We start from the raw sequence: 27460 nt of genomic DNA, 5'->3' as shown, positions 1-27460 counted from the left end.
TACTTTCATTGACACTAGTCTGAGCATAATCACCTGTAACTTCTTTTAAATACAAATCAACAGCTTTACTGTTGCAAAGCTTCTCATGAATCAGCTTAAAATACTGGGATACAAGCACAGATAAAGATACGGACACACAAACATACGTTCATAGAAAGAAACCTGCTCTACTTCCATTAGCTTTCCATTTTCTCTCCTTTTAGTAGCGTCCAGAGAAGTTTCAGTTCCACGACGCTCTCCGGAAGAATCAAACACAATCAGCCTCACCCAGAGCCTTCGCTCCACACGGTGAAGCCACTCTTGGTGTCACAGTGGGTCGGTGGGGTAGAGGCAAACCCAGACCCTCAGCCATGTGTCCGGTGGCACCAGCACTTACCGTTCACGCAGGTCTCAGAGGGGGTGCACAGGCCATCCTCAAATAAGCAGCCTGGGGAGGAAACACAAAGGAGAAAGGAGTCAGAGCCTCAAGACGAGCAATGCAGCCCTCGGGGCCATGGCATCTGCTGACTCCTGCGTCCCAGAGAAACAGTGCAGACCTGCACGGGCTCTGTGGGCTTGGCCTTTTTGAGATGATGTTGCATCATGTGGAAGCCAGAACAACATGCCCCTGGCTTGGTCAGTGAGAGGGAATAAATGCAGGCCCAGCTTCATCGTCAGGGTGATCACAATCATCCTGTCCCTCCCGGCAACAAGGAGGGGCCGTGTGCCCGAGGGGACCTCCCTGGTTAGCAGGAGAGGGAGCGTGTGGGTGGGCCCTTCAAGCAGACACCTCCGTGGCAAGCTCCCCGTCAGGGCCAGGCCCAGAGGGCTCTGTGAGTATATCATCATTCGGGCAATGCCTCTGGGTCCCTCTCTCAAACATCCTAACACCCACTACATGCACGCCCGAAGTGGACAGGCAGCCTGCGTTTGTGGCCAAGGAATGGAGAAAGAGGAGGGAGAACGGCACGCGCTCCATAAAGAGACCAGAACGTGAGGCGAGTGCGACGCCAGACAAGTTTACCCACAAGCGGGGGGCGGGGGAAGGGCACAGAAGGTGGACCTCCTGCCCTGCGTTCAAGTACACCTGCGAGGCAGGGAGAGGGCAAGAGAAAATCCATCCCCGGTGGGGTGATCCGGTCAGGTGAGGGTGTGAACAAGGGGAACAGTAGTCAGAGTGGTCCTCTGGGCTCCCACGCTACAATCACACCTGCCCCCGCGGGGGCCGGAAGCCAACAAACGCCAGGTGTATTCTGAACACAATGCGCCCTTCAGCAACGCAGAGAACACGCTACTTTCAAAGCATAATGCCTGCACTCCTGTTCCTCCAACTGACAAGCTCCTATTTACCCACTCAGACCCAAGTCAATAGTCCCCCCTGGAAACTCCCTTCACTAGGCTGGCCAATTAGCTCTGTTCAGGCATCCGCTGTAGGACTCTCCACATTGTATTGTGATGTCAACTTAAGGGCATAACTTCTCTGAATATGAGATTCTCAAGGTGAGGAAACACATAAATTTATGTTTTTATCCTCTACCGTTTCTTGAATGGGCACCCATGTGTCTGGCGAACAGCAGGTGCTCAAGAGTAAACAGGTGAGTGACAGAGGATGACAAATAGAGGAAGTTATTAATCACAAGGGACTCACCCCCAGGGTCACTGTAAAGTTTCCAATCGGGGAATTGCTCTAAGATCCTACAGCTGAAGCACTCATTCCTTTAAACAGATAAGGACTGAGGAAGGCCCAGAGCCCGGATCCACAGAGGATGCAAAATACGGTTCCAGAACCAAGGAAGAGAGTCTCACAGAGGATGGAACTGCCCAAATTCATGAGAATAAGGAGTCTCACCCTGCCCTTGTGACAACTTTAAGAGCCAGACCTTACAGTCCCCTCGTTCCAGAGGAGAAGCCCTAAGAGGCAGGCCCAGGGCGCAGACCTGCAGCAAGCTGGACACTGCCCTGGGCCTCAGCTCTAAGCAGAGGTTCCATCTTCCTGAAACCTCATAACCTCATGAGAAACAGCACTTCCCTTTCAGTCTACTTTCAACGCACACCTTTACCGCCTCCTTTACGTGAACTGACCCCAGTGTTCAGTTCCCCTCTTCTCACAGCTGCTGCCTCCTGCCCCACTCCTCCCTCCCTCCAGAGCCAGGCCGAGGGCGGAATAGGAGGAAAACACCCTAAGAGGGAAGCTGGGCGAATGCCCCCCCGAGACAGCCTGGCACAGGGAGACTTAGGGAGACTGAGTCCAGTCTGGTTCCCCCAAAATCAGTGACCTCGAGGAGGTCACCTGGCCCCTCTGGTCTCAGCATCGTGAGCACTGAAACCAGGGCCACGTTAGCCGACCGCTCAGGCTCTGTTCATCCACCCAGAGGGAGACCCACTCGGCCGGGTGACCAGAAGCAACTGCCAAGGGTCTCGCGAGAAGCCCGGTGCTGGGGCCACCTCTCCCACGGCCCTGGCCCTCAAGGGGAGGCTGCTCGCCATTACTGCCCAGGACGATCACAGGAGACCTCGGAGGAAGGCAGGACAGAGGGGCAAGGGCGGCCGCACGGCTCGGGCCGGAGACTCGCTCACAGTAAGAACTCTGTGCTCGTCACGTGGAAGCGGCAGGTGACACTGCTAGAAAAGGCATCAGGAAAATGCTTTATTCGCTTCCCGTCCTGCTCTAATCACAGCTGACAGTGAGATGCGATCTGAACGGGATGTGCATCACGACTCACTCTTGAATCCCAACCTGGGAACGCCAGTGTGCTATCAGTGTCCACCTGGCTGGCTCTGCCCCAGGGAGCCGGAGAAAATGCGTCAGAGAGACCTCCACCGGCAGCACGTCAAGTTATTTACGGCCAGAGCTGCAAGTGCTGTGCACATCTCACCCAGCCAGGCAGCATGCTAATTTGACTGCTAATTTACTTGTGTTGTTATTTGCACTAAAATTAAGAAAGACCATATTTCATTTTAAGTATCAGCCATAAACCATCAAGAGAGAAGGAAAGAGACATTCGTCTGACAGCGCTTGGTTTGGACAGAGTCCCGTCCCCAGGTCGGCCACTGCCCCCTCACCCTGCGCGGTCACCGCTCACGCTGCTGCCTCAGGTCAAGTGCATGGATGGTCTCGGGTCCAGATGCCGCTCTGAAGGCAAGAGTTAAATCCATGAAGAAAGCCACAGCCGGCCATCTACCCTGAATCCCCTGGGGCCCAGTGCTCAGACTGGAACTCCTCACTTAAGGGTATGGTCCACATTGTCCATGAAGACAAGGAGCGCACGCACACACACACACACTCCTGAGCTGTTTTTTTTTTTTTTTTGGTACGCGGGCCTCTCGCTGTTGTGGCCTCTCCCGTTGCGGAGCACAGGCTCCGGACGCGCAGGCTCAGCGGCCATGGCTCACGGGCCCAGCCGCTCCGCGGCATGTGGGATCTTCCCGGACCGGGGCACAAACCCACGTCCCCTGCATCGGCAGGCGGACTCTCAACCACCGCGCCATCAGGGAAGCCCCTCCTGAGCTTTTTTAGTTCAAAATCTCCTTCCTCTTTACTTTCTCTGAATACTGAGAGGTACAGTGTCACCATCTTGGTGCCTCTTTTTTCTTATCCTTTTCAGAATCAAAATGGATCCAGCTCTTCTGAGAGGAGCCAGGCTGTCTCTGCCTCTCATACCCCACCACTCCCAAGAGGCGTTCAGAAAGGGTTCTGTATTTTGTGGTGGAAACAGTCCATGTGAGGCGGACCCCACCGCCCTGTCGATTGGAGACTCACCCTCACCTGCCCCCAACCTGTCCCTTCCACTCCTGGGGGTCCCCGCAGGTGGGACTCTGCTGCAGGGGCCAGAGGCCCAGCCCCGCCAACTCCATCACCTCCATTCCAACCAGCCACAGTGGAGCCATTCACCCACCTGGGTCTGGTCCTCTCGCCTGACAAACCAGGATTAAAAGAACTCCCTCCCCTCCCTCAGGGCTTCTGCAAAAGTTCTGAGACAGACATAAACATGCACTAACATAATACAGAGGTTTTGTGACTGAATAATGTCAGAAAAAGCTGAATGTAAAGTGAATTCTCTCACCAGAAATAAAATAGTTTCCCTCTCAGATGGATCACAAGAACAAGAGCAGTGATTTGGGATCTTCTACAAGGTCAGAGGAAGACTCTCAGACACCAAGAGGAGTCTCACCCAATGTTGTTAAAACTGAGAGCTGAGGGCTTCCCTGGTGGCGCAGTGGTTGAGAGTCCACCTGCCGATGCAGGGGACACGGGTTCATGCCCCGGTCCGGGAGGATCCCACATGCCGCGCAGCGGCTGGGCCCGTGAGCCATGGCCGCTGAGCCTGCACTCCGCAACGGGAGAGGCCACAACAGTGAGAGGCCCGCATACCGCAAAAAAAAAAATAAATAACTGAGAGCTGATAATGCTACTAAGCCAAGAATGGTTTAGTGTCATAGCCAATACAACTACAGCGAAATCCAGCCGGCACAAGGACTACATGGCATGTGTTAATGACAAGTATGTCCTCCTTTTCCCAGTGGCAACTTTCCACAAAATGTCTTCTCATCCGTGGATTTCCGTTACTTTGTCACTTGTCCCAAGTAAACAATACAATGTAGCGACCTTCCCGCTACCTTGTACAGTTGCGCTCCTGAGCTTGCCAGTTGAACACTGACCTGTGCCTTCCGTACACTGTGTCAAGTCCTACGATGACCCTGCAATGCACTGATTCCCATTTCATAGATGAGGAAAACCAGGACCCAAAAAGGTGAACAATGTGTCCACAGCCAAAAGCCTGGTTTGTCCCTGCCCCAGAGATGCTCTTCCCCACTATTCCACGCTGTTCCGGGTAAGAGGGTGTGTGTTCACCAGGGTCACCTGAGCAGAGAGAGGCAGGGGTGAGGCCACCGGACTTCCAGCTGATGGAGCGGCACGGCCAGGCCTCGGCCTTCACTCCTACACTCCTCCCCCTTCACCTGCAGCCCTTCTCTCCTGTGCGTGCAGAGCAGATCTGGGGGAAGGAGAGGACAGTCTGTGTGTTATTCAGGGACCTGCCATCTGGAGGGAGGGCGAGAGGGCCCCCGACACCCTCGGAGAGCCCCTGCAGCCGCACGCTCCCCGCCTCGGCGACACGCCTGCCTCGGCTCTGCTCCTGGCCCCGACACGCGGCCCCAGCGCCCCGGGAGCAGCCCCCAGCCCGGCGGGAAGGGACGGGAGGCCGCTCAGAGAGAGCAGGACTCAGGGCTTCAGCCCCTGCAGACACGGGAAGTTGTGGTAGACCCCGTCCCTGTGAGCTGAGCACCGAGGCACCGGCCTGAGGCCAGTCTCGAAGCAGAAGCTGAAGAAACCAGAGGAAACCAGGGGAAACCAGCGCAGGAGCAGCGCCCCACCTGGTGGCGCCCCAGGAAAGCCCGGCAGATGGGCAGACAGCGATTTGGGGCTGGTGTGTTTTTCAGGCTTTGGTTTTGGTATTGACTTGTCATATACTTAGCTCGTTCTCCACTCATTTGGACCATTTCTCTTATTCCGGGAGCTGCTTCTTGGCTCTACATGTCTAAGTAGCAGCAACCCAGAAGCTGCGTGTGTGTGACCTTGGGACACGAAGGTTCGTGCCTGAACCAAGCTGTGAGCCACTGGACCCGAGGGGCAGCGGTGCAGGCCCTCCCAGCGCAGTGCCTGCAGGCCAGGGGGCCCCTGCGGCTGTGGGTCCTGAGGGCCACCTCCCCGGCGAGTGCCAGGACGGCTCCGGGGTCCCCGGGATCCCCGGGAGGCCCGCAGAGCTGGAGCTGGGCACAGACGCCCGCGGCTCCTCTTAGTGCCCCGCGTGCAGGGGGTCGCCCTGCTTGTCGCCCCCCCCCAGGCCCTCCCGGGAGCAGGGCCGGCGCCTGGTGAGTCGGGCGAGCCCACGTGGGAGGGGCCGCTCCTCTGCTGCCAAAGGGAGCCGGACGAGAGCTCCCACACGTGAGGCGTCCACACTCAGCATGTGGCTCGCCCGATTCAGCCGTTCCCTTTACTGGGAAAAGGGGTGTCAGAACACAGGTGACAGGGACAAGGCCTGTGGTAAAGCGCGTACCACCCTCATCCCGTGACCGTCCACCCCCGGGGCCCGACGTCTCTCGAGTGCCTGGCCGGCCCGCTAGGCAGCAGGTGGTGCCCCTCCTGACGGGGCAGAGGTCCAGGGCAGGGGCGGCTGGTGGGCCGGGGGGCGACAGGCCCCTCTCCCACCGCGACTGCCGGGCTCTCCAGCCGGGGGGCCGCCTCCTAAAAGAGCAGAGAAACCCTGCCAAGGCGGGAGGTGGGGGGGAAGGCCCAGCCCGGCTCCCTCCCTGACAGCCGCAGGGGTGCACAGGCAGCTCTGCGCCCGGCATTAGGCCCGTTTCACAGACGCCTGTGAAGCCCGGCTGAACGGAGCTGGCGTCTGGAGCAGGAGCCGGGCCGTCAGCTGGTGCTGGGCGATACCAGAGACAGCGGTCACCTGGACCGCGGGCCCAGGCCGTCTCCTGCTTCTTCACCAGGCTGCGCGCATCTCCCTCAGGCCCGCGGCGGGTGGCTGCACGCACTCACCCTCGCCCGAGCCGTTCTCCGCGCGGCCCACGTCGAGGCTGGAACCCGGCGAAGCCCCAGTGCTGCCCCCATCACCACACACACGGGGCGGACAGAGTCGTGCGAGCACGGAAGGCGGCCTCTCGGGACAGACGCTCAACCCCTCGTGGCCATGGCGTCTGCGAGGGAGTTTTACGCCACAGCCGTACTGGCTCTGGTACGGGGCGCGCGGCAGACGTCACAACTTAAACAGCTAAGGCAAGGTCACGTGACAGAAACCCCGCCTTCCCCTGGCTTCTTCGGGACCGCACCAGACACCCAGGCACAGTGCGCGCTGCTGCGGCCCCGGGCCCTCAGGCCCGCCGCTGCTCCCGGCCCCGGGTACGTGACCGCGGCACCACCGGCGCTGGCCGCCCCTCCTCAACTTCTCATTGCCTCCCCCACGGAAACACGAAGGGCTTGAAACCCTGAATTCTGGGGATCACGTTATGCCCTTTTCTAGGAACTACAGTAGCAACGACGGCGTCAGAGTGAAGAGAGGTTCTCTTTAAAGCCGTCTTCATCTCTAATATCCCAAAGGGGAAGCGGACGGGCCAGCTCCACTCGGTCTTCTCCGAGGTGAGGGGGTGGGTTCCCTGCACCCGGCACTGCTGTCAACGTCACCGCGCCCCAGGCACAGACCACACAAACCACGAGGCCCCCTGCGCCCACTGTGCGGTGCCGGGATGTTTCCATCAGATCAAAGGCAAAAATGTTTCAGGGCAGGGTGTCCGGGCAGCAATAGAAAACCACTTCCACATTAAAAACCCACTTCTCTTGGAACAAGACCCTGAAAAGCAAGCAAGAGATTAAAGGGCACCAGCCCAGGGGCCGCGTAATCCAAAACTGGCGCTTACCTCAAAGAGAGTGGGGAGGAAAGGGGGGAGAGGGAGGAGCGGGGCTGCCCGCCCCCCAGCACGCCCCAGAAGGAGAAGCAGCTCCCGTCACAGGCCCGTCCTCCCCTTGGAGAGAGGGGGGCGGGCATCACCTCTGCTGTGTGCAGCCGTCCACCAGCATGTCTCTGTCCACAAAAGGGACGGTGCAGGGGCGGAGACAGGAACAAAGCCCTGCAGCCAGCCCGCGGCTCAGGGGTGGCAGCCCTGGTCCTCACGTCCTGCACATCCACCTTCACCTTCCCAGGCTGTTAGACGTGGGCTCTGCCAGGGCCACACCTCCCACCCCACGGCCAAGCGAACCTCTCTCTGCTGCACACCTGGGCGTCTTGCTGCACGGTGGGCAAAGCGCACCTGGTTCAGTAACATCAGCCCCATGCATTCCCGCTCCAGCTGGACTAGGTGTATTCTGAGTGGCATTTTAACTGTCTCTTTGCTTTTTGTTCTCCGACAGGTTTTCTGAAATGCAATAATATTTTCCCCAAAAAGGGTATTTGTTGAATTATTCTTTTGGATTTAGAAAGCATTTCTAACCTTGTTTCCATAGATACAAAGTTAAAGGAAAGCTTTGAAAAAAATATTTAACAAGGAGCCTTGAATGTCAAATACTGAGGGTGCATTAGGAGAAAGAAATGGAACCCCAGAGACCCCCCGACTGGCGCAGTCACGAGCCAGGCCAAACACAGCAGCTCTCCGTGAAAGAACAGCGTGGAAGTGAGAACAACTGACAGAGACCAGACAAAAGTAGGGCTGCGGGTGTGGTGCACGTGCGCTGCAGACCCAGCCTTCTGTGGATGTGCTGGATGCATGGCCTGGGGGCTGTCGCAGTGCTGGGCTGCCTCGGGTCTCAGGTGAAAGAGGGAAAGATTAGTTCCGTTTCTCAGCCATTCCTGATGCATGGGGCCCCTGGATAGTCACATAAAATCTCAGGACCCTCCTTAGGAAATCGATCTTATTTTGCCATCGTCACATGATAGAACACACAGTTCTCAAACTTTAGTGCCCATGAATCAACCGGGGTCCTGATAAAATGCCATGTTGATTCCTGAGGCCAGAGTGGATCCCAAGTTTCCGCATTTCCAACAAGAAGCAAGGGCACAACATGTAGAAATAATTTTAATTTAAAATTTTTAGGACTTCCCCGGTGGCTCAGTGGTTAAGAATCTGCCTGCCAATGCAGGGGACACGGGTTCGATCCCTGGTCCGGGAAGATCCCACATGCCGCGGAGCAACTAAGCCCGTGCACCACAACTACTGAGCCTGCGCTCTACAGCCCACGAGCCACAACTACTGAGCCCGTGTGCCACAACTACTGAGCCCGCGTGCCACAACTACTGAGCCTGCGCTCTACAGCCCACGAGCCACAACTACTGAGCCCACACGCCACAACTACCGAGCCTGTGCTCTACAGCCTGAGAGCTACAACTACTGAGCCCACGTGCCACAACTACTGAGCCTGCGCTCTACAGCCCACATGCCACAACTACTAAGCCCATGCGCCTGGAGCCCATGGTCCGCAACAAGAGAAGCCATAGCAATAAGAAGCCCAGGCACCGCAACAAAGAGTAGCCCCCGCTCACCGCAAATAGAGAAAACCTGCGTGCAGCAACGAAGACCCAACGAAGCCAAATAAATAAATAAATAGCAGCATCCCCTCCCAAAAATAAATCAATAAATTTTGAATCAGCTATTAATAAAGATTGTATTATAAAGTAAATTTAACAAACTCTTTATGATTCATTTTTTGGATCCAAATTCTGTATTTTCCCAAGCATCAAGTGACGTGCCTTATTCAAATTATTTTGTATTAGCTATGAAAGAAAAATTCATACATCAATTAACATGTATGAGTATCTTAGGTTTCATTTGAAGAAAGATGCATATTTTTATATATTTTTTCATCAGGATTAAAAGGCAAGAAGTGCTCCTATGGCTTGATGTTTAGAATTCTCACGCTATGAGCTGAAAAACATCAGACGTCTTTTTCAGATAATTTTCTGGTTTTGTTTTTAAATGATGAGATGAGAAAGAACGTTTGCTATTCGTGAGCACTTGTCCACAAAAGAAGCATGGTGGTAAGTGTGGTCTTCACGCCGAACACGAAATCCCAAACGAGACAACTGTCACTGCACATCCTGTTAACAATGACACCTGAAGTACTGGGGCACGCAGACACACTACAGAGGATGGGGCTGAAGGGCTAGGAAGAGTGTCTGGGTGAATCTGAGCAGTAATTGTTTTTGTCCTCCTCTTTAACTTGTTGTATTTCAGCATCCTTGATCTCCTGCATCCTGCTGTCCACAGTAGGTCCAGATTACATAGCAGAACAGAGAAGAAAAATGACTGAAAACTGTGTCATAGTGATATGAACGAGCAGCGTCCAGTCGGCAATGACATCCCATAGGACACAGGCCACGGTACGTTAATACGCTTTATTCAGAAAGGGTCGGGGCCACGACACTTGAAAAACGTGAGCTGACAAGGTTTCAGTCTACCTTCCCTGCTCTCGTCTATCCCCGTCTCCAGTGAGGCACACAGTTCAGGAGTGAAAAGAGACCAGGAGCGACAGGCCACCTGCAGCGGTGGACACGCCTCTCCCTGGTTCCGCCTCTCCCCTCCCCTCACCAGAGCTAGAGCCCATCAAGCCACCCGGGGGTCAGAGAGAGGAGCCCCAGGAGCTTCAGGGTGCCCAGGGCACGCAAAGCACAGCCACACGCTTGTGCAGGTAAAGTGCTATTGGGACACAGCCCACCCCCCTGCTTACACCTCATCTATGGCTGCTTCTCTCCTACAACAGCTGAGCTCAATACTTGTGACAGACACCATGGGCCTGAAAAGCCTCAATTATTTTACAGAAAACTGAGCTGGCCCCAGGCCCTTAGAAGGAAAGCAGATTGCTCATGGGACCAAAAGGAGGTCAGAAACTGGGCTTGAAAAAACAGGCGGGAACCAAGACAGGACACCTCCAGAACACAGCCCGAGGGACGCAGCCGCCCCCATGGGACTCTGCAGCAGCCAGGCCCAGCACAGTCCTCGGGGCGCCCCTCCTCGCTGCACCGCTCAGAGCTGGCAGGGAGAGCAAGGCTGGCCTCGCCTACATCAGGTGGCCTCACGGCCCCGGCACAGTTCACACAGGGGCAGCCACACACCCCCAAACCTGGACTGCACTGCCCAAGAGCATGTGGGCCTTTCCAGGATCCCAGGACACCATGGACTCCAAGTTCACCTCAGAACACAAGCTGGTTTTTTTCCACATTCACTGCTGAGCCACCCAGCCTGGACCGTCCTGGACCATTCCCACCACTGACCTCTTGACCCCAGAACAGGACTCTGTCCTCATCCTCGTGGGAATTCGCACTTGTCGTAGCCACAGCCTAAATCTTCTGGACTCTACCTGTGCGATTCCAGCTTCTCTCCAGCCCTCCCCTCTGCATCCTGTGCAGATTTAATAAACCGGTCCATCCTTCCCATCTATATCTAAGTCTTGGACAGGCAGGGTCAACTGAGTCCTGCACTGGGCCTGGGGCCACGTCCAGGGCTGGCTAAGCACCAACGTCGCTGGTAAAAGCTTGCAGCAGATGCCCCTACGAGCCTTCTTTCTGCATTTGCCGCAGCTGTTTGACCCTGCGCAGCAGGCCTGGGACTCTTCCTCCAGAGAAGGAAGCAGGACTGTGGTCAGTGTGCCATCCTGCCCCCCGCCCAGTAGGAGCTGCATGAACCTCACGGAGTCACCTCCGTGATTCCGTTCAAGGGCCCAACATCCAACCCGTTTCCCCCTTCTATCAAGCAGAGTTAAAAGGTAAAGGTGCCACAGAACCAAAGTTGAGTGCTGTTTCAAAAAGCAGGACCAGAACTACATGAGTGGGGAAATCAACTCTCAAGATTTCTTTTCCTTCTTTCTAGTCTCCACGGCCTCATTTACATCTATATTATGGGTTCTGCTGACAACACACTATAGGAAAAGGCAAACTGCCAGCCAGCATCCAGCAGGCATGGCTGAGCTCATGGGCAGGGTGCCGCGAGGAAAATGTGATGTGCCCTGTCTTTGTCTGGTGCTGGCAGGTTGGCCTGAGGCCCTGGGTGGCCACACATGGCGAGAACTGACAGTGACACGCCAGCAGAGCTGCCTACAGGTTTGCACAGGGGAAGTGATGGGTGACGCGCCCACCTCCTTCTCCATGCCTAGCTGTGAGCAACTAGGGGCATCTTAAATTGCAATTCCACTCAGCAAGCATCCATTCAAGGTCCCTTATGGGCCACACAGACAGACACAAGTGAAATACAGAGAGACCCGTCCCCAGAAGCCACGAAGGGAAGTGCATCTGCATACCTCACATCGGTGATGATGACCCACCAGTCACTTTTCAGGGCCTCCATCCCCAAAGTGTCAAGGGCATGCCAGAAAATGTGCCCTGTCCTGTGCCTGCTAGAGAACATTCCTCTGGGCCTGGTTCTCAGAGGGAACACTGGATGTTTTCAATGCGATGACTCTGCATCTTAGCTTCTCCCTCTGGGGTCCCCCGCAGCCCCCGTGACACAGAATAACTCGGATGTCCCCGGTGCGCTGACGAAAGTTTGCTTCACTTACTCAACCCAGAGCAGGTGCTCAGTAGAGAGGAACTAAAAGCTCTGCTGCATTTACTCAGTAATAAGTGAGTGATTTCTCAAACTCTCACCCCATGAGAGCCTCACGCCCTCCAACTCCCCCCTTCTCAGTCTCACCCGTTCAGAATAAGGCTATTTTATGTTTTCTAAGATTTCATTACAAAAAGAAAAGTCTACCCTTCTTCGCATCCACTGTAACTCGCCCTTCTGTCCTAGCCCAGGCTCTTTCTTTCCTATGGTAACAGTAAAGCAGTTCAGAGACATCGGAAATTCTCCCATTTGATGAAAAACACTGGAATTCCATGTGGAAGAAGCAACCGCATTCTTAGAAAAATGAGGAGGAGAAGGAACAGGAGAAAGACAATCATGAGTAGATCAGATGGGAATGTGAAAAGCCACCAGAAAGGATACAAAGAACACTTTGATAGAATGCGACTGGATTCTCTTCAGAGACAGTTAACTAATGAGAAAGTGATGGGTCCCTGTTGCTGTGCACAGGGCAGCAGTAGCCATGAGAACCAAGGCGCTTTGCTCTCTATGAGCCCTCCCACAACAAGCCTTACTCTCTCGCACATGTGAGACCGTATGTAGTTTGCAGAGAATCTCACCAGCATAACATGTGCCATTGATGCACGATTTTCAACTTGTTTTTCTCAAGTCGAAACGTTGAAAACAGTTGCCTAGGACTTGGGGACAGCAGAAAATGCCAGGTTAATTTTTCTTCTGATGTCTGTGACTCTACACCCTCTGCTTGGGTGCAAATCACTGCAGAACCTCCTTCCTCCCTACCCTCTCACACGTTTTCTCTTCATTTCCCCCTGACCTCAAAAAACAAAGAGGCGGTGGAGCGAGCTGATGTGTCAGGACTGGCAATAGCATCTCAAGGTCCATTTCCAGGATTAGCGTCCCCAGGCTCATCCTGTCCCAGGGCCCACAGAGAGCAGCATGGTTCTGTGATTCCACTTAAGTGACTGGACAAAGGCTACACACTGAGATATGAACGTGGAGGTTACATCAATTTACATAGAATTCAGAAGGTAAGAGAACCCACAAATCACAGAATGATCTGTTCCTCCAACTCTTCTAAACCGTGCACATCTTGTAGCCACATGAAAGACCATACAAACAGGGTGCTGCCCTTGTCCCCTGAACATACCTCAACAGACATCCACGGCCTTGCTGAAGAAAAAGGAAAACTTCTACAGGCAAGTCTCGCCACACCACCTTGCCCCACAGATAACACGCAGAGTCCCCACACGTTTCCCAAGCATTCATGTCTCTGCGGCCCCAGGGGATCAGCGCAAGCATGTGGGTGGGAGCCTGTTCACTGGGCCCCTGTGTAGAACAGGGTTGTTATCACAGTATTTAAAAAGAAGTCATCCTTAAGTGAAAGAAGCCAGTCTGAAAATTCTGGAAAAGGTAAAACTATAGAGACAGGAAAGAGATCAGTGGTTTCCAGGGGTCCAGGGAGAGAGGGCTGAGTGGGTGAAGCGCAGAGCATTTTTTGAGCAGTGAAACTTCTCCGTAATTGTGGACACATGACTCTACATGCCTGTTGAAGCCCACTGAACTTACAGCACAAAGATGAACCTAAATGTATGCAAATTTAACCAAAAATTAACGGTGAGGCAGGAGGACCCCGGGATGGAATGAAGACTATGTATGACCAAAGAATCTAACCACGTTACAAACGTGAGAAACCCCCACCTCTCAGGGGCTGGGGGAAAGATGCTGACCTAAGTAAGTCTGGAAATGAGGAGAGCCTGTAAAACTACTGGCAAAAGAGACTGTACTTAAGCCCTGTATTCTAGTTGATAACGTTTCACCAGGAGCACAGACTCGCAGTTCTGACACTGAAATCCAACAATTAAGTAAATAGATGGCAGTTGGTGGGGGCCGGATCTCTCACTGTTGGAGCTGGAGACTACAGAAGCAAAGGCAGGAGACAGAAGGGCCCCTGTGGCGATGAACTAGAGTTGAAGACACTGATAAGAGCTGCTGTTTAGCCAGATACAGATGGTCACAGACAGAAATATTTATAAGTATGATTAGTGCACACCCATGTGACTCCTCGCGCTGTTAGCTAAGACGTCCACAAGCAATGACACCACAGTAGCAATGAGCACACCCAGTGCTCAGATCCTGGCTTCTAATCCCACTCACAAATAAAAGGCATCAAGATTCCTTAGAGAAATGGCTAATTCTAAGATTTGGGCAGGAAGTACACCAGATGAGCCTAGAGCATCATGTAGTGCCAGAAAGTAAGGAAGTGCTCAAAAAAATAGCCATATAGATGGAAGTATTCAAAGAGAGCCAACTGAAATAGCTCCTAATGACCAAAGCTGGAAAAATCTGAGCAAAAAAAATAAAGTAGTAGTGGATTATTATCCAAAGTATAAAAGAAATTAGTGGGGCTTCCCTGGTGGCGCAGTGGTTGAGAGTCCGCCTGCCGATGCAGGGGACACGGGTTCGTGCCCCGGTCCGGGAGGATCCCACATGCCGCAGAGCGGCTGGGCCCGTGAGCCATGGCCGCTGAGCCTGTGCGTCCGGAGCCTGTGCTCCGCAACGGGAGAGGCCACAGCAGTGAGAGGCCCACGTACTGCAAAAAAAAAAAAAAGAAAAAAAAAAGAAATTAGTGAATAAATAAACGAGGAAAAGAGACAAATCTCCTGTGCAGGAAAATTCCAAATAATGTGTGTAGACTTTCCACCTCGAGGAGGGGAGCACGACTCCCACCCCTTAGATGTGGGCGGTGCATAGCGGCTCCCTTCCAAAGAGTACAGTGTGGGAGGGGGAAAGAGTCACTTCACATGGACACACCTGGCAAACACACCGCAGCCAGGAGATCAAGGTCAACGTCAACAGGGATAAGTCATCTTGATAGCGCGTGCCTTTGACGTAATGTAACGAGAACAGCATTTACCTCTGTGGTCTTCCTCCCAGAAACTCGTAACCCCAGTGTAATCATGAGAAAAATATCAACAAAGCCAAACTGAGGGACATTCTACAAAATATCTGCCCAGCACTCCTCAAGGTCAAGGTCACCAAAAACAAGGGGAGTCTGAGGAAACGTCATGGCCAAGAGGAGCCTAAGGAGACATGATGACTAACGTAACATGGTACCTGGATGGGCTCCTGGAGCAGAAAAAGGACACTGAGGAAAACTAAAGAAATTTGAATGAAGTGTGGAATTTAGCTAACAGTAATATGTCAATAGTGGTTCATTAATTATAACAAATATATGTACTAGTGTAAGATGTTAATAAGGAGAAACTGGGTGTGGGGTATATGGGAATTCTCTGTACTATTGGCACAGTTTTTTTTGTAAATCTTAAACTGTTCTTTTAAAAAGTTGTTTTTAAATAAATTTAAAATATATATACATATATATATACATATACATATATATACACACACATACACATATACAGTAATGGCCACACAATGGAATATACGAAACCACCAAACATTCTATAAGTTAACATTTCTTAACATAATAACAGGCTTACGCTACGTTAAGTTGTAAGAAGCTAGCTATAAACAGAAAGGGCGTAAAGGCGGCACTGAAGTTCACAGCGGGCTCCTACGTTGGCAGTGGGAACATACTGCCATTTTATTTTCTTCTTTTCTGTGAATCTGTGTTTTTAAACGTTACTGCCTTTGTAGTAGGAAATACTCTACAGGTTATCAGTTACTGGATTTACAAAAAGTCACTGGATAAAAGAAGCTGAGGAAGCGATCCTGATTTCTTCACAGTTTGCAAGTGGTTTTGACGGCTCACTCGCTCAGCACATCACCCCAAGAAAACCAGAAGGTCTGGCTCATCTTTAAAATGCCCAGAACCCTGTGTCAACAAACCTTGAATTGAACAACGCAGATCCTGAACAGAGGAGCTGTGGCCACATTACCTGCCTGATGCTCCGCCTAAGACTGATTCCAAGAAGGGCTACTCGACAGGCCCTAAGCTTTCCTCTGTCCCCGAGGGTTTCCTTACCCCACCCCAGCAATGTCGGGGCTTCTGGGCTGAGCTCTCTTGAACACATACCAGTAAATGGGGAGGGCTCATACACAGGACACACAGCTGGCGGGAAGAGCCTGGGATAATGGGTGGGAGCCAGTCGGGGGGGCCTTCGGGGCTGTGAGCCCCAGCAGAGTGGCCTGGCACAGTGCCGCTTAGCGCCGGCGAAGTAGTTAAGCCCACGTGGCCCCAGAGGAGACAGTCTCAGCCGTGTCCAGCTGTGGGTGTCCCCAAGGGACACACCACACCGCCGCACCCCAGGACAAGATGATGGCTCCGAGGGACAGAAGAGTCATCATTTCATCGGCAAGAACTCACACGTGTGTAACAGCCACCCCTCCTCCCCTGTGCCCAGAGGGTGGTCAAAGGAAACACAGGCAAGAACCAAACGCACTTTCCAAACACTTTCCAACCCACCAACACGCAAACACACACACCGCCGACACCCGAACACAGCACCCACCAATGTGGAAGCAGCTGTCTGCTTGAGTTTGCTTCTTCCTCACTGAAAGCTGATGAAAGATTTGGAAAATATTTATGAAAAGAAAATATTAGAGGATAGATCTGCCCTAATCTGTTTCATTAAAAAGAAAACAGGAACAGTTTCTGTGGAATTTCAAGGTTAAAAGATATTTCCCTCTGAAACTTTACCTTTCAAAGTTGATACAATATTTTTTAAAAGGAAAATAGGGACAGAAAACGACGTCACAAACGTGACCACATGGCCGACGCCTCCCAGAACGACGACCACCGACCCGCCTAAGTCACGCGGGCGCGCGTCTGGTTTGGTGACCCAGCCGGGCCTGCCTTCTCTCACCACAAAAGCTCTGAGGAGACAGTGAGAGGAAAAGCACCCGAAGCAAAGGAAACCAGCCACCCGTGTCACTTCAGTTCATACCGCGGTACCGTTTCTTGTCCAGATAACTTTCAGTGAACGCTGAAAGCACGGAAGATGATCAGGAAGCGTGTCAGCAGCCAGTGCGCCAAGGCGGCGCTGAGCGCGCCCGGGGAGGAGGCCGCCGCCGCCGGCGGAGAAAGCAGGCGACGCCGGCTCTACAGCGGCACTTGGCGCGCGTGGATTTGCTCCCTCCCAAGTGTTTAATTGTTAAATAACAGCGTCTTGACACGAGGAAGAACCTCCTCCCACTCAGTTCACCTGCTGCCCCCACGGCGCCCACGGCCTCCGAAGGCTTTTCCATCGCCGCCTTCCCGGCTCCTGCGCCGGTGCCCGCCGCGCCGCCTTGCCGGCCGTGAGCGGCTCTCCCTGTTCCTCCAGCCGGCCCTCCCGGAGCCCTTCTCCACACCCCCGACACACCCGCGTCTACCCAGCTTCTACTGGGGGCTCTGTCTTCTCACATTTTACACTCCTCGCCGGGCCCCTCTCCACATGGACGGCCTTCGTCAGTCCTGAGTCCTAAACACATGTCCAAACTCTTGCAAGAGCTCCAGATGCAGAATCGAGCTTCTCTGGACACTGTCACCTCCGTGGCACGAGCGCCGCTTCCTGAGTGGTCCCATGCTGGACTCCTCATCCGCTGCCCCGTCTCACGCGCCAGTGACACCCGCGCCCACGTCGGCTGCATCTGCTACAAGCCCCTCTTCCGCCTCCTCTCGCGTCCATCCCCCATCCTCTGCCTCAACAGCCTACTAACTAGTTCCTCTGCTTTAAGCCACTGCCCTTCTAGCTCTTCTCTCTGCGACCAGAAACTTTCTACGATACGAAATGAACGGCACCCAGTGCAGAGAACCCTCCAGTGACGGGCCCTATAAAAAGCCACAGGGCCCTTTCGTCGGGTCTGTCGTCACCGCCCGCTCCCGCCTCCCCCGCAGCCCCGCTGCCCGCAGCTCTGGGCAGCCGCCTCCTCCGTGCTTCGGCACGTGCGCCGCTCCGGGGATCTGGAATGCGCTTCTTCCCACCGGCCCCGGGAGGAGCTCCCACTTTAGACCTCGGATCGCTGACCCTCTCCCTGCCCGCTTGGCCCCTGGGCCACGTATGGGTTTAGAAAGGAAAGAGGAAAAGGAATCTCAGACACGCAGACTGAACTTCCTCCAGCCCAAGCTCTGCTTCTCTGCAGCTGCCGGGAGTTGGCCTCCCCGCCAGCCCAGAGTGTCTGTTCTCCGGAAGCGACACTACCTGCTCTCCTGTCCCTGCTGAGAGGAGCCTCAGCTACAGGTCCTCAGGGCCCTGAAGGCTAACAGCCGCAACGCTTAATTATTATTTAGCGTGATTCCGTGTATGACAGGAACTTCAGAGATGCATGTACCCGTGAGCACGGACTTCTCCAAGAGGCCCCCCGTGAAGGCAGGTGCCTTCCTCCTGCCCCCAGTCTCAGGCAAACGCTCTTCTGATCGCTCCCCACCAGCACGTCTCCTAAGCCCAAGGCCATGGCTCACGGAAGGCCTCCAGGGAGCTCCGCGGGGACACAGTACCCCGAGAGCCACCCTGACACCGGGCCTCACATCAGGGCCCACAGCTCCGTGGTGTGAAACCGGAGGCTCCTCAGGGCCCGGCAGCAGCGCCCTCTCCTCACGTGGCTCCCCACGCAGCCTGCAGGCCCCCAACCCAGGCCCTGCTCGGGACCCACTGCTCTGCAAAAGGCACAGACACGGCCCTCCTGTGCCAGGCTTGCACGGGTTTCTGGGCAAGCAAGCGTGTCCTTGAGTCCCTGAGGGGGTCACAGCTTCTGGAAACTTCTGAGCGGGGCCCCAGACAGACATGGGCACAGAGACGTGACTTCCTGCAACAGCAGTCGCACGCCTGCCAGCACCAGGGGCGCAGGCTCTGCTGGGGGGAGAGGGGGTTCACCAGGGGACGTAGCTGACCAGATGCAGAGTCCCCGAGAGCCCAGAGGGGCTTTCCCACGCGACGCCCCAGAGGTGATCCAGCGAGACTCGCGCTCCTGAAAGCCACCCGCCGATACGGGAGAAAGCGTCTCCCCTCCTGCCGCTGCTGAGAGGCCTCTGAACCCACCTGGCTCTGGCCTCGCCCTTCCTCTGTCTCCTGCTTCTCCACTTCTGGGGGCCTCACCAGGGCTCAGAAAACTGACTCTGTCCTCCTGCATTCCTGACCTCGTTTCCTATGTATGGGTGCGACAGGCTGAGCTGTGTCCCCCAACATTTGTATGTTGAAGTCCTGACCCCAGGACCTCAGGATGTGACTGCATTTGGAGATGCGGGTCTTTAAAGAGGTGATTAAGTTAAAACCATGGGTCATGAGTGGGCCCTGATCCAACATGACTGGTGTCCTTATAAGAAAAGGAGATCAGCACACAGACACACACGGGGTGACCACGTGAGGACACGGGGAGAAGACATCCAACTGCACACCAAGGAGAGAGGCCTCAGAGAAACCAGCCCTGCCCACACCTTGATCTGCCCACCAGGCAAGCAGCAACAAAGTGGAAATGCCCAGGAGGAGCCCAGCAGGAGCATGGACCTCCCCGCAGATAATCCGCAGATGGATGACTGAGAGCTGACACTGGGACAGACGTGGATGCTCACAGCACCGCACCTGGATATGACTGCAAATTCACTTCTCCTGAAGGGGCCACAGGCCTTTGGAACGACCTGAGTCCTCTCTGTCAGGGATTTTGTGTCTTCTGGATGAAAGGGAATCAGATGGGGGGGAGGCGGTGGGAAGCTGCACAGCAAGCGGCTCTGACGGACGTGAGGGGATGCAAACGTGGGAGGGGGCCTCTCACCCCTGGAGACTCACTCTTACACCACTCGGGGTCTCCATGGGGGTCCCGACCATTTGGCAAAAGGGGGCCGAAGGGGCAGGTAAGGAACTGAGCAGAAACATGGAATGAGCTCCTGTCATTTCCGCAGCCCCTTCACACACACGCGCACACACATGCAAGCACACTCCTCAGGGTTTCTGTTGCAGCCAAGAAGGAAACAGAGAACACAAAGAGATCCTGAGATTCACTCTTAGGACATACTGTCCCCAACAAAGTAGAGTTCAGTCAGATAGTTGGAGCTCAGAACTAGTGATCTGGTGGCCTGGCCAGCCCACGAAACCTGTTTAATCCAAAATACACTTTAAATACTACATATTTGCAATAAAAAGTAATGGAAAACCAGCTCTTTGTAACAATAATTAAGCAAAAACAATTGAATTGAACCCCCAATAAATGTTTATTCATACTGAGTGCTGATTCAAGAACCTGAGGAAGACAGTTCAGTGAGAAGAGGCTGAGGACCAGGGCAATGATTCGGGGGTTCTGCAGAGCCTTCCGGGCGAACTCAAGTCCCCAACGCTTGGCACTTGGCTCACTCCATCTTGTACTTCACCTCTCGTCATCTTACTCCCTTTCCTTGCAATGGGTTGAATCAATGGCGCTGTTCTCATATTTACTGGCTATGAGGGGTGCTGTGCAGCTCACAGAGTAAATGAGGAGGCGAGTAAGAGAAAGGGGTGCAAGGAGAGGGCGGGAGACCTCTCCTGGGCTGACAGCGAGAGTCGGGAGAGAAATGCGGGGACACAGCCACAGGGCATGCGCGTGCGCGCGTGTGTGTGTGCGCGTGCGGTGAGTGTGAGTGCATGTGTGTGGGCAGGGCGTGTGTGCAGGTTTAAGCTAATGTATGGAAAAGCAGAGCCAGGGTTGGAATTACCCACCGTGAAGAGTTGGTAGCAAAGGAAAAAGAACATCACGCTCCTGAGGTGTATTTTACCACCAAAACCCCCATTTCTTCACCCTTTCTGAGGGTGGCGTAGCCCCTACAGTTCCTGACGCAGCCTCTGTTCACTCAGAACACTGTGGGTGTTATGGTGGTAGCGGGTGATCGAGTGGGCAAGTCACCTTGAAACATAAATGCATGTGTGCACGTGAGTGTGAGGGCATGTGCTGGGGGAGGGGAAATGCACAAAGGAACAACCAACTTTATGTGCACACACAAGATATTTACAATCGAGTCTCTGTGGTCTAAGCACCACTATTTCCTTGAGTGGCACAAGCAGAACCCAGAAGTCAAAGAACTTGCAGTTGTTCTGTGTTCCAGGTGTTTTAATTTAAAAAGGAAAAAATAAAGGGAAAACCAATAAGGAACCTTAGAGTTGCAGACAGAGCTCATTTCTCTCTCATTTTTCCTCAAAGAAAAGTCGGCGTTGCCTCCAGATGGAAGTTCGTCGATGGAATTCACATGAACTCTAGTTGCCACCAAAAGGCCAACAACAAACTAAAAGACACATCAAAAACAAGACTGTGGGAGGACCTTCAAGATGGCAGAGGAGTGAGACGTGGAGATCGCCTTCCTCCCCACAAATACATCAGAAATACATCTACACGTGGAACAACTCCTACAGAACACCTACTGATCGCTGGCAGAAGACCTCAGACCTCCCCAAAGGCAAGAAACTCCCCACGTACCTGGTTAGGGCAAAAGAAAAAAGAATAAACAGAAACAAAGGAATAGGGACGGGCCCTGCACCCGTGGGAGGGAGCTGTGAAGGAGGAAAGATGTCCACACACTAGGAGCCCCTTTGCGGTTGGAGACGGGGGGAGGGCGGGGGCGGAGGGGGGAGCTTCGGAGCCTCGGAGGAGAGCGCAGCCACAGGGGTGCGGAGGGCAAAGCGGAGAGATTCCCGCACAGAGGATCGGTGCCGACCGGCACTCACCAGCCCGAGAGGCTCGTCTGCTCACCCCCCGGCCCTCACCAGCCCGACAGGCTTGTCTGCTCACCCGCTGGGACGGGTCGGGGGCTGGGAGCTGAGGCTCGGGCTTCCGTCGGATCCCAGGGAGAGGACTGGCGGCGTGAACACAGCCTGAAGGGGTTAGTGCGCCACGGCTGGCCGGGAGGGAGTCCGGGAAAAAGTCTGGAGCTGCCGAAGAGGCAAGAGACTTTCTTAAAGGAGCTCCAGAGACGGGCGCGAGCCACGGCGATCAGCGCGGACCCCAGAGACGGGCATGAGACGCTGAGGCCGCTGCTGCCGCCACCAAGAGGCCTGTGTGCGAGCACAGGTCACTGTCCACACCGCCCCTCCCGGGACCCTGCGCAGCCCGCCACCGCCAGGGTCCCGGGATCCAAGGACAACTTCCCCGGGAGAACGCACGGCGCGCCTCGGGCTGCTGCAGCGTCACCCTGGCCTCTGCCGCCGCAGGCTCGCCCCGCATGCGTACCCCTCCCTCCCCCCGGCCTGAGTGAGCCAGAGCCCCCGAATCAGCGGCTCCTTTAACCCCGTCCTGTCTGAGCGAAGAGCAGATGCCCGCAGGCGACCTACACGCAGAGGCGGGGCCAAATCCAAAGCTGAACCCCTGGAGCTGTGCGAACAAAGGAGAGAAAGGGAAATCTCTCCCAGCAGCCTCAGGAGCAGCGGATTAAATCTCCACCATCAACCTGATGTGCCTGCATCTGTGGAATACCTGAATAGACAACGAATCATCCCAAAACTGAGGCGGTGGACTTTGCGAGCAACTGTAGACTTGGGATTTGCTGTCTGAGACTGACTTCTGATTTTTATGGGGTTTTTTTTATTGTGTTTATTTCCACCGAGTCATTTCCCCTCCCCCCACAAACATGGAAGACAGGATGGAGAAGAGCAGTGAAGAGGAGAAATGCCGGTGGTGGGGTAACAGTCTAGCCTCAGAAGTTCACCCAGGTGCGGGGGAGGGGCCGGCCTGCAGCTCCGGCCAGGGTCCTCTCCTCTTGTCTCCCCAGTGGCCCCATGGCAGTCCTTTGAGCTGCCAGTTAACTTGGAGACTATGCTTTCGAAGGCCACAGAGACGCCGGATATCCTCTTATTTGAACCCCGTGAGTGAAGGCCAGGCAGGTTGCACACCTCCATCTTCCACTGCACAAAGTCCTCTCGAGGATGGGCCATGCACCCGCAGCAGCTCAGCTCCCACCCACAGCTGATTTCTCGCAGTGTCTGACTGATCTCCGGCACCATCTCATGGGGCTCCAGGGATCTCATGATCTTCAGACTCCACGTAAAGTGCAGGGAGCACACTTGACCTCCCAACGTGCTTTCTTTGATTTTTATGTTTATCTTAGTATAGTTTTTAGCGCTTGTTATCATTGGTGGATTTGTTTATTGTTTTGGTTGCTCTCTTCTTTATTTTTTTTTATTTTTTAAATATTTTAAAAAAATTTTTTTTTCCTTTTTTTCCTCCCTTTTCCTCTGAGCCATGTAGCTGACAGGGTTTTGGTGCTCCAGCCTGGTGTCAGGCCTGAGCCTCTGAGGTGGGAGATGGGGGTCCAGGACATTGGACCACCAGACACCTCCTGGCCCCACGTAATATCAATCAGCGAGAGATCTCCCAGAGACCTCCATCTCAACGCTAAGACTCAACGCTAAGAGCTCTCCCAGAGATCTCCACCCAACGGCCAGCAGACTCCAGCGCTGGATGCCCCATGCCAAACAACTAGCAAGACAGGAACACAAACCCACCCGTTTGCAGAGAGGCTGCCTAAAATCATACGAAGTTCACAGACACCCCAAAACACACCACCAGACACAGCCCTGCCCACCAGAAACACAAGATCCAGCTGCACCAACCAGAACACAGGCACCGTTCCCTCCACCAGGAAGCCTACACAAGCCACTGAACCAACCTCACCCACTGGGGGCAGATACCAAAAACATTGGGGATTACGAACCTGCAGCCTGCGTAAAGGAGACCCCAAACACAGTAAGTTAAACAAAATGAGAAGACAGAGAAACACACAGCAGATGAAAGAGCAAGGTAAAAACCCACCAGACCAAATAAATGAAGAGGAAACATGCAGTCTACCTGAAAAAGAATTCAGAGTAATGATAGTAAAGATGATCCAAAATCTTGGAAAGAGAATAGAGAAAATATAAGAAATGTTTAACAAGGACCCAGAAGAACTAAAGAGCAAACAAACAATAATGAACAACACAATAAACGAAATTAAAAATTCTCTAGAAGGAATCAATAGCAGAATAACTGAGGCAGAAGAACGGATAAGTGGCCTGGAAGATAAAATAGGGGAAATAACTACCACAGAGCAGAATAAAGAAAAAAAGAATGAGAAGAATTGAGGCCAGTCTTAGAGTCCTCTGGGACAACACTAAATGCACCAACATTCGAATTATACAGATCCCAGAAGAAGAAGAGAAAAAGAAAGGGTCTGAGAAAATGTTAGAAGAGATTATAGTTGAAAACTTCCCTAATCTGGGAAAGGAAATAGTCAGTCAAGTCCAGGAAGTGCAGACAGTCCCATACAGGATAAATCCAAGAGAAACACGCCAAGACACATAGTAATCAAACTATCAAAAATTAAATACAGGGCTTCCCTGGTGGCACAGTGGTTGAGAATCCGCCTGCAGATGCAGGGGATGCAGGTTCGTGCGCCGGTCTGGGAAGATCCCACATGCCGCGGAGCGGCTGGGCCCGTGAGCCATGGCCGCTGCGCCTGTGCGTCCGGAGCCTGTGCTCCGCAACGGAAGAGTCCACAACAGTGAGAGGCCCGCGTACCACAAAAAAAATGCTAAAGGAACTTCTCTAGGCAGGAAACACAAGAGAAGTAAAACACCTACAAAAACAAACCCAAAACAATTTAGAAGATGGTAATAGGAACATACATATCGATAATTACCTAAAATGTAAATGGATAAGAACTTCCCTTGTGGCACAGTGGTTAAGAATCTGCCTGCCAGTGCAGGGGACACAGGTTTGAGCCCTGGACCGGGAAGATTCCACATGCTGAGGAGCAACTAAGCCTGTGCACCACAACTACTAAGCCCCTGTGCCACAACTACTGAAGCCTGTGCGCCTAGAGCCCCTGCTCCACAACAAGAGAAGCAACCTCAATGAGAAGCCCATGCACTGCAACAAAGAGTAGACCCTGCTCGCCGCTACTAGAAAAAGCCCGTACAAGGCAACGAAGACCCAACACAGCCCAAAATAAATAAAATAAACAAATTTATTTTTTAAAATGTAAATGGATTAAATGCTCCAACCAAAAGACACAGACTGGCTGAATGGATACAAAAACAAGACCCGTATATATGCTGCCTACAAGAGACCCACTTCAGACCTAGGGGCATATACAGACTGAAAGTGAGGGGATAGAAAAAGATATTCCATGCAAATGGAAATCAAAAGAAAGCTGGAGTAGCAATTCTCATATCAGACAAAATAGACTTTAAAATAAAGACTATTACAAGAGACAAAGAAGGACACTACATAATGATCAAGGGATCAACCCAAGAAGAAGATATAACAATTGTAAATACTTATGCATCCAACATAGGAGCACCTCAATACATGAGGCAAATGCTAACAGCCATAAAAGGGGGAATCGACAGTAACACAATAATAGTAGGGGACTTTAACACCCCACTTTCACCAATGGACAGATCATCCAACATGAAAAAATATAAGAAAACACGAGCTCTAAATGAGACATTAAACAAGATGGACTTAATTGATATTTATAGGACATTCCATCCAAAAACAACAGAATACACTTCCTTCTCAAGTGCTCATGGAACATTCTCCAGGACAGATTATATCTTGGGTCACAAATCAAGACTCGGTAAACTTAAGAAAACTGAAATCGTATCAAGTATCTTTTCCGACCAGAATGCTATAAGACTACATATCAATTACAGGGAAAAAAACTGTAAAAAATACAAATACATGGAAGCTAAACAATACGCTACTAAATAACCAAGAAATCACTGAAGAAATCAAAGAAGAAATCAAAAGATAGCTAAAAACAAATGACAATGAAAACACAATGACCCAAAACCTATGGGATGCAGCAAAAGCAGTTCTAAGAGGGAAGTTTATAGCAATACAATCCTACCTCAAGAAATAAGAAAAATCTCAAATAAACAACCTAACCTTACACCTAAAGCAATTAGAGAAAGAAGAAGAAAAAAACCCCAAAGTTACCAGAAGGAAAGAAATCTAAAGATCAGATCAGAGGGGCTTCCCTGGTGGCTCAGTGGTTAAGAATCTGCCTGCCAATGCAGAGGACATGGGTTCGAGCCCTGGTCTGAGAAGATCCCACATGCCACGGAGCAACTAAGCCCGTGAGCCACAAATACTGAGCCTGCGCGTGTAGAGCCTGTGCTCCACAACAAGAGAAGCCACGACAATGAGAAGCCTGTGCACCGCGATGAAGAGTAGCCCCTGCTCGCCACAACTAGAGAAAACCTGCAGACAGAAACGAAGACCCAACACAGCAAAATTAAATAAATATTTTTTTTAAAAAAAAGATCAGATCAGAAATAAATGAAAAATAAATGAATGAAACAGCAGCAAAGATCAATAAAACTAAAAGCTGGTTCTTTGAGAAGGGAAGCAAAATTGATAAACCATTAGCCTGACTCATCAAGAAAAAAAGGGAGAAGATTCAAATCAACAGAATAAGAAATGAAAAAGGGGCTTCCCTGGTGGCGCAGTGGTTGAGAGTCCACCTGCCAATGCAGGGGACGCAGGTTTGTGCCCCGGTCCAGGAGGATCCCACAGGCCGCAGAGCGGCTGGGCCCATGAGCCATGGCTGCTGAGCCTGAGCATCCGGAGCCTGTGCTCTGCAGCGGGAGAGGCCACAACAGTGAGAGGCCCGCGTACCGCAAAAAAAAAAAAAAAAAAAAGAAATGAAAAAGAAGTAACAACTGACACTGCAGAAATACAAAGGATCATGAGAGATTACTACAAGCAACTATATGCCAAAAAAATGGACAACCTGGAAGAAATGGACAAATTCTTAGAAAAGGACAACCTTCCGAGACTGAACCAGGAAGAAATAGAAAATATACACAGACTAATCACAAACGCTGAAATTGAAACTGTGATTGAAAATCTTCCAACAAGCAAAAGTCCAGGATAGCTTCAGAAAGCTTCACAGGCGAATTCTATCAAACATTTAAAGAAAAGCTAACACCTATCCTTCTCAAACTCTTCCAAAATACAGCAGAGGGAGAAACACTCCCAAACTCATTCTCTGAGGCCACCATCACTCTGATACCAAAACCAGACAAAGATGTCACAAAAAAAGAAAACTACAGGCCAATATCACTGATGGACATAGATGCAAAAATCCTCAACAAAATACTAGCAAACAGAATCCAACAGCACATTAAAAGGATCATGCACCATGATCAAGTGGGGTTTATCCCAGGAATGGAAGGATTCCTCAGTATATGGAAATCAATCAATGTGATACACCATATTAACAAACTGAAGGATAAAAACCATATGATCATCTCAATAGATGCAGAAAAAGCTTTTGACAAATTTCAACACCCATTTATGATAAAAACTCTCCAGGAAGTACGCATAGAGGGAACCTACCTCAACATAATAAAGGCCATATATGACAAACCCACAGCCAACATCGTTCTCAATGGTGAAAAACTGAAACCATTTCCTCTAAGATCAGGAACAAGACAAGGATGTCCACTCTCACCACTATTATTCAACA

The 27460-nt window shown here is 52.4% G+C and overlaps 1 protein-coding gene across 1 annotated transcript in view; it reads right to left on the bottom strand.

Annotated features, from left to right (window-relative positions):
- The window catches only part of PTPRN2 (protein tyrosine phosphatase receptor type N2), a gene marked incomplete at its 5' end in the record, with an annotated part of 716488 nt that overhangs the window by 639766 nt on the left and 49262 nt on the right, over positions 1-27460 (bottom strand). The window contains 1 exon segment of the mRNA XM_055084697.1: positions 377-427. Within this exon segment, the coding sequence (XP_054940672.1) occupies positions 377-427 (51 nt within the window).

This window comes from Physeter macrocephalus, chromosome 5, assembly GCF_002837175.3.
Source record: "Physeter macrocephalus isolate SW-GA chromosome 5, ASM283717v5, whole genome shotgun sequence".
NCBI lineage: Eukaryota > Metazoa > Chordata > Mammalia > Artiodactyla > Physeteridae > Physeter > Physeter macrocephalus.
This window is presented reverse-complemented; position numbering and strand designations above follow the sequence as displayed.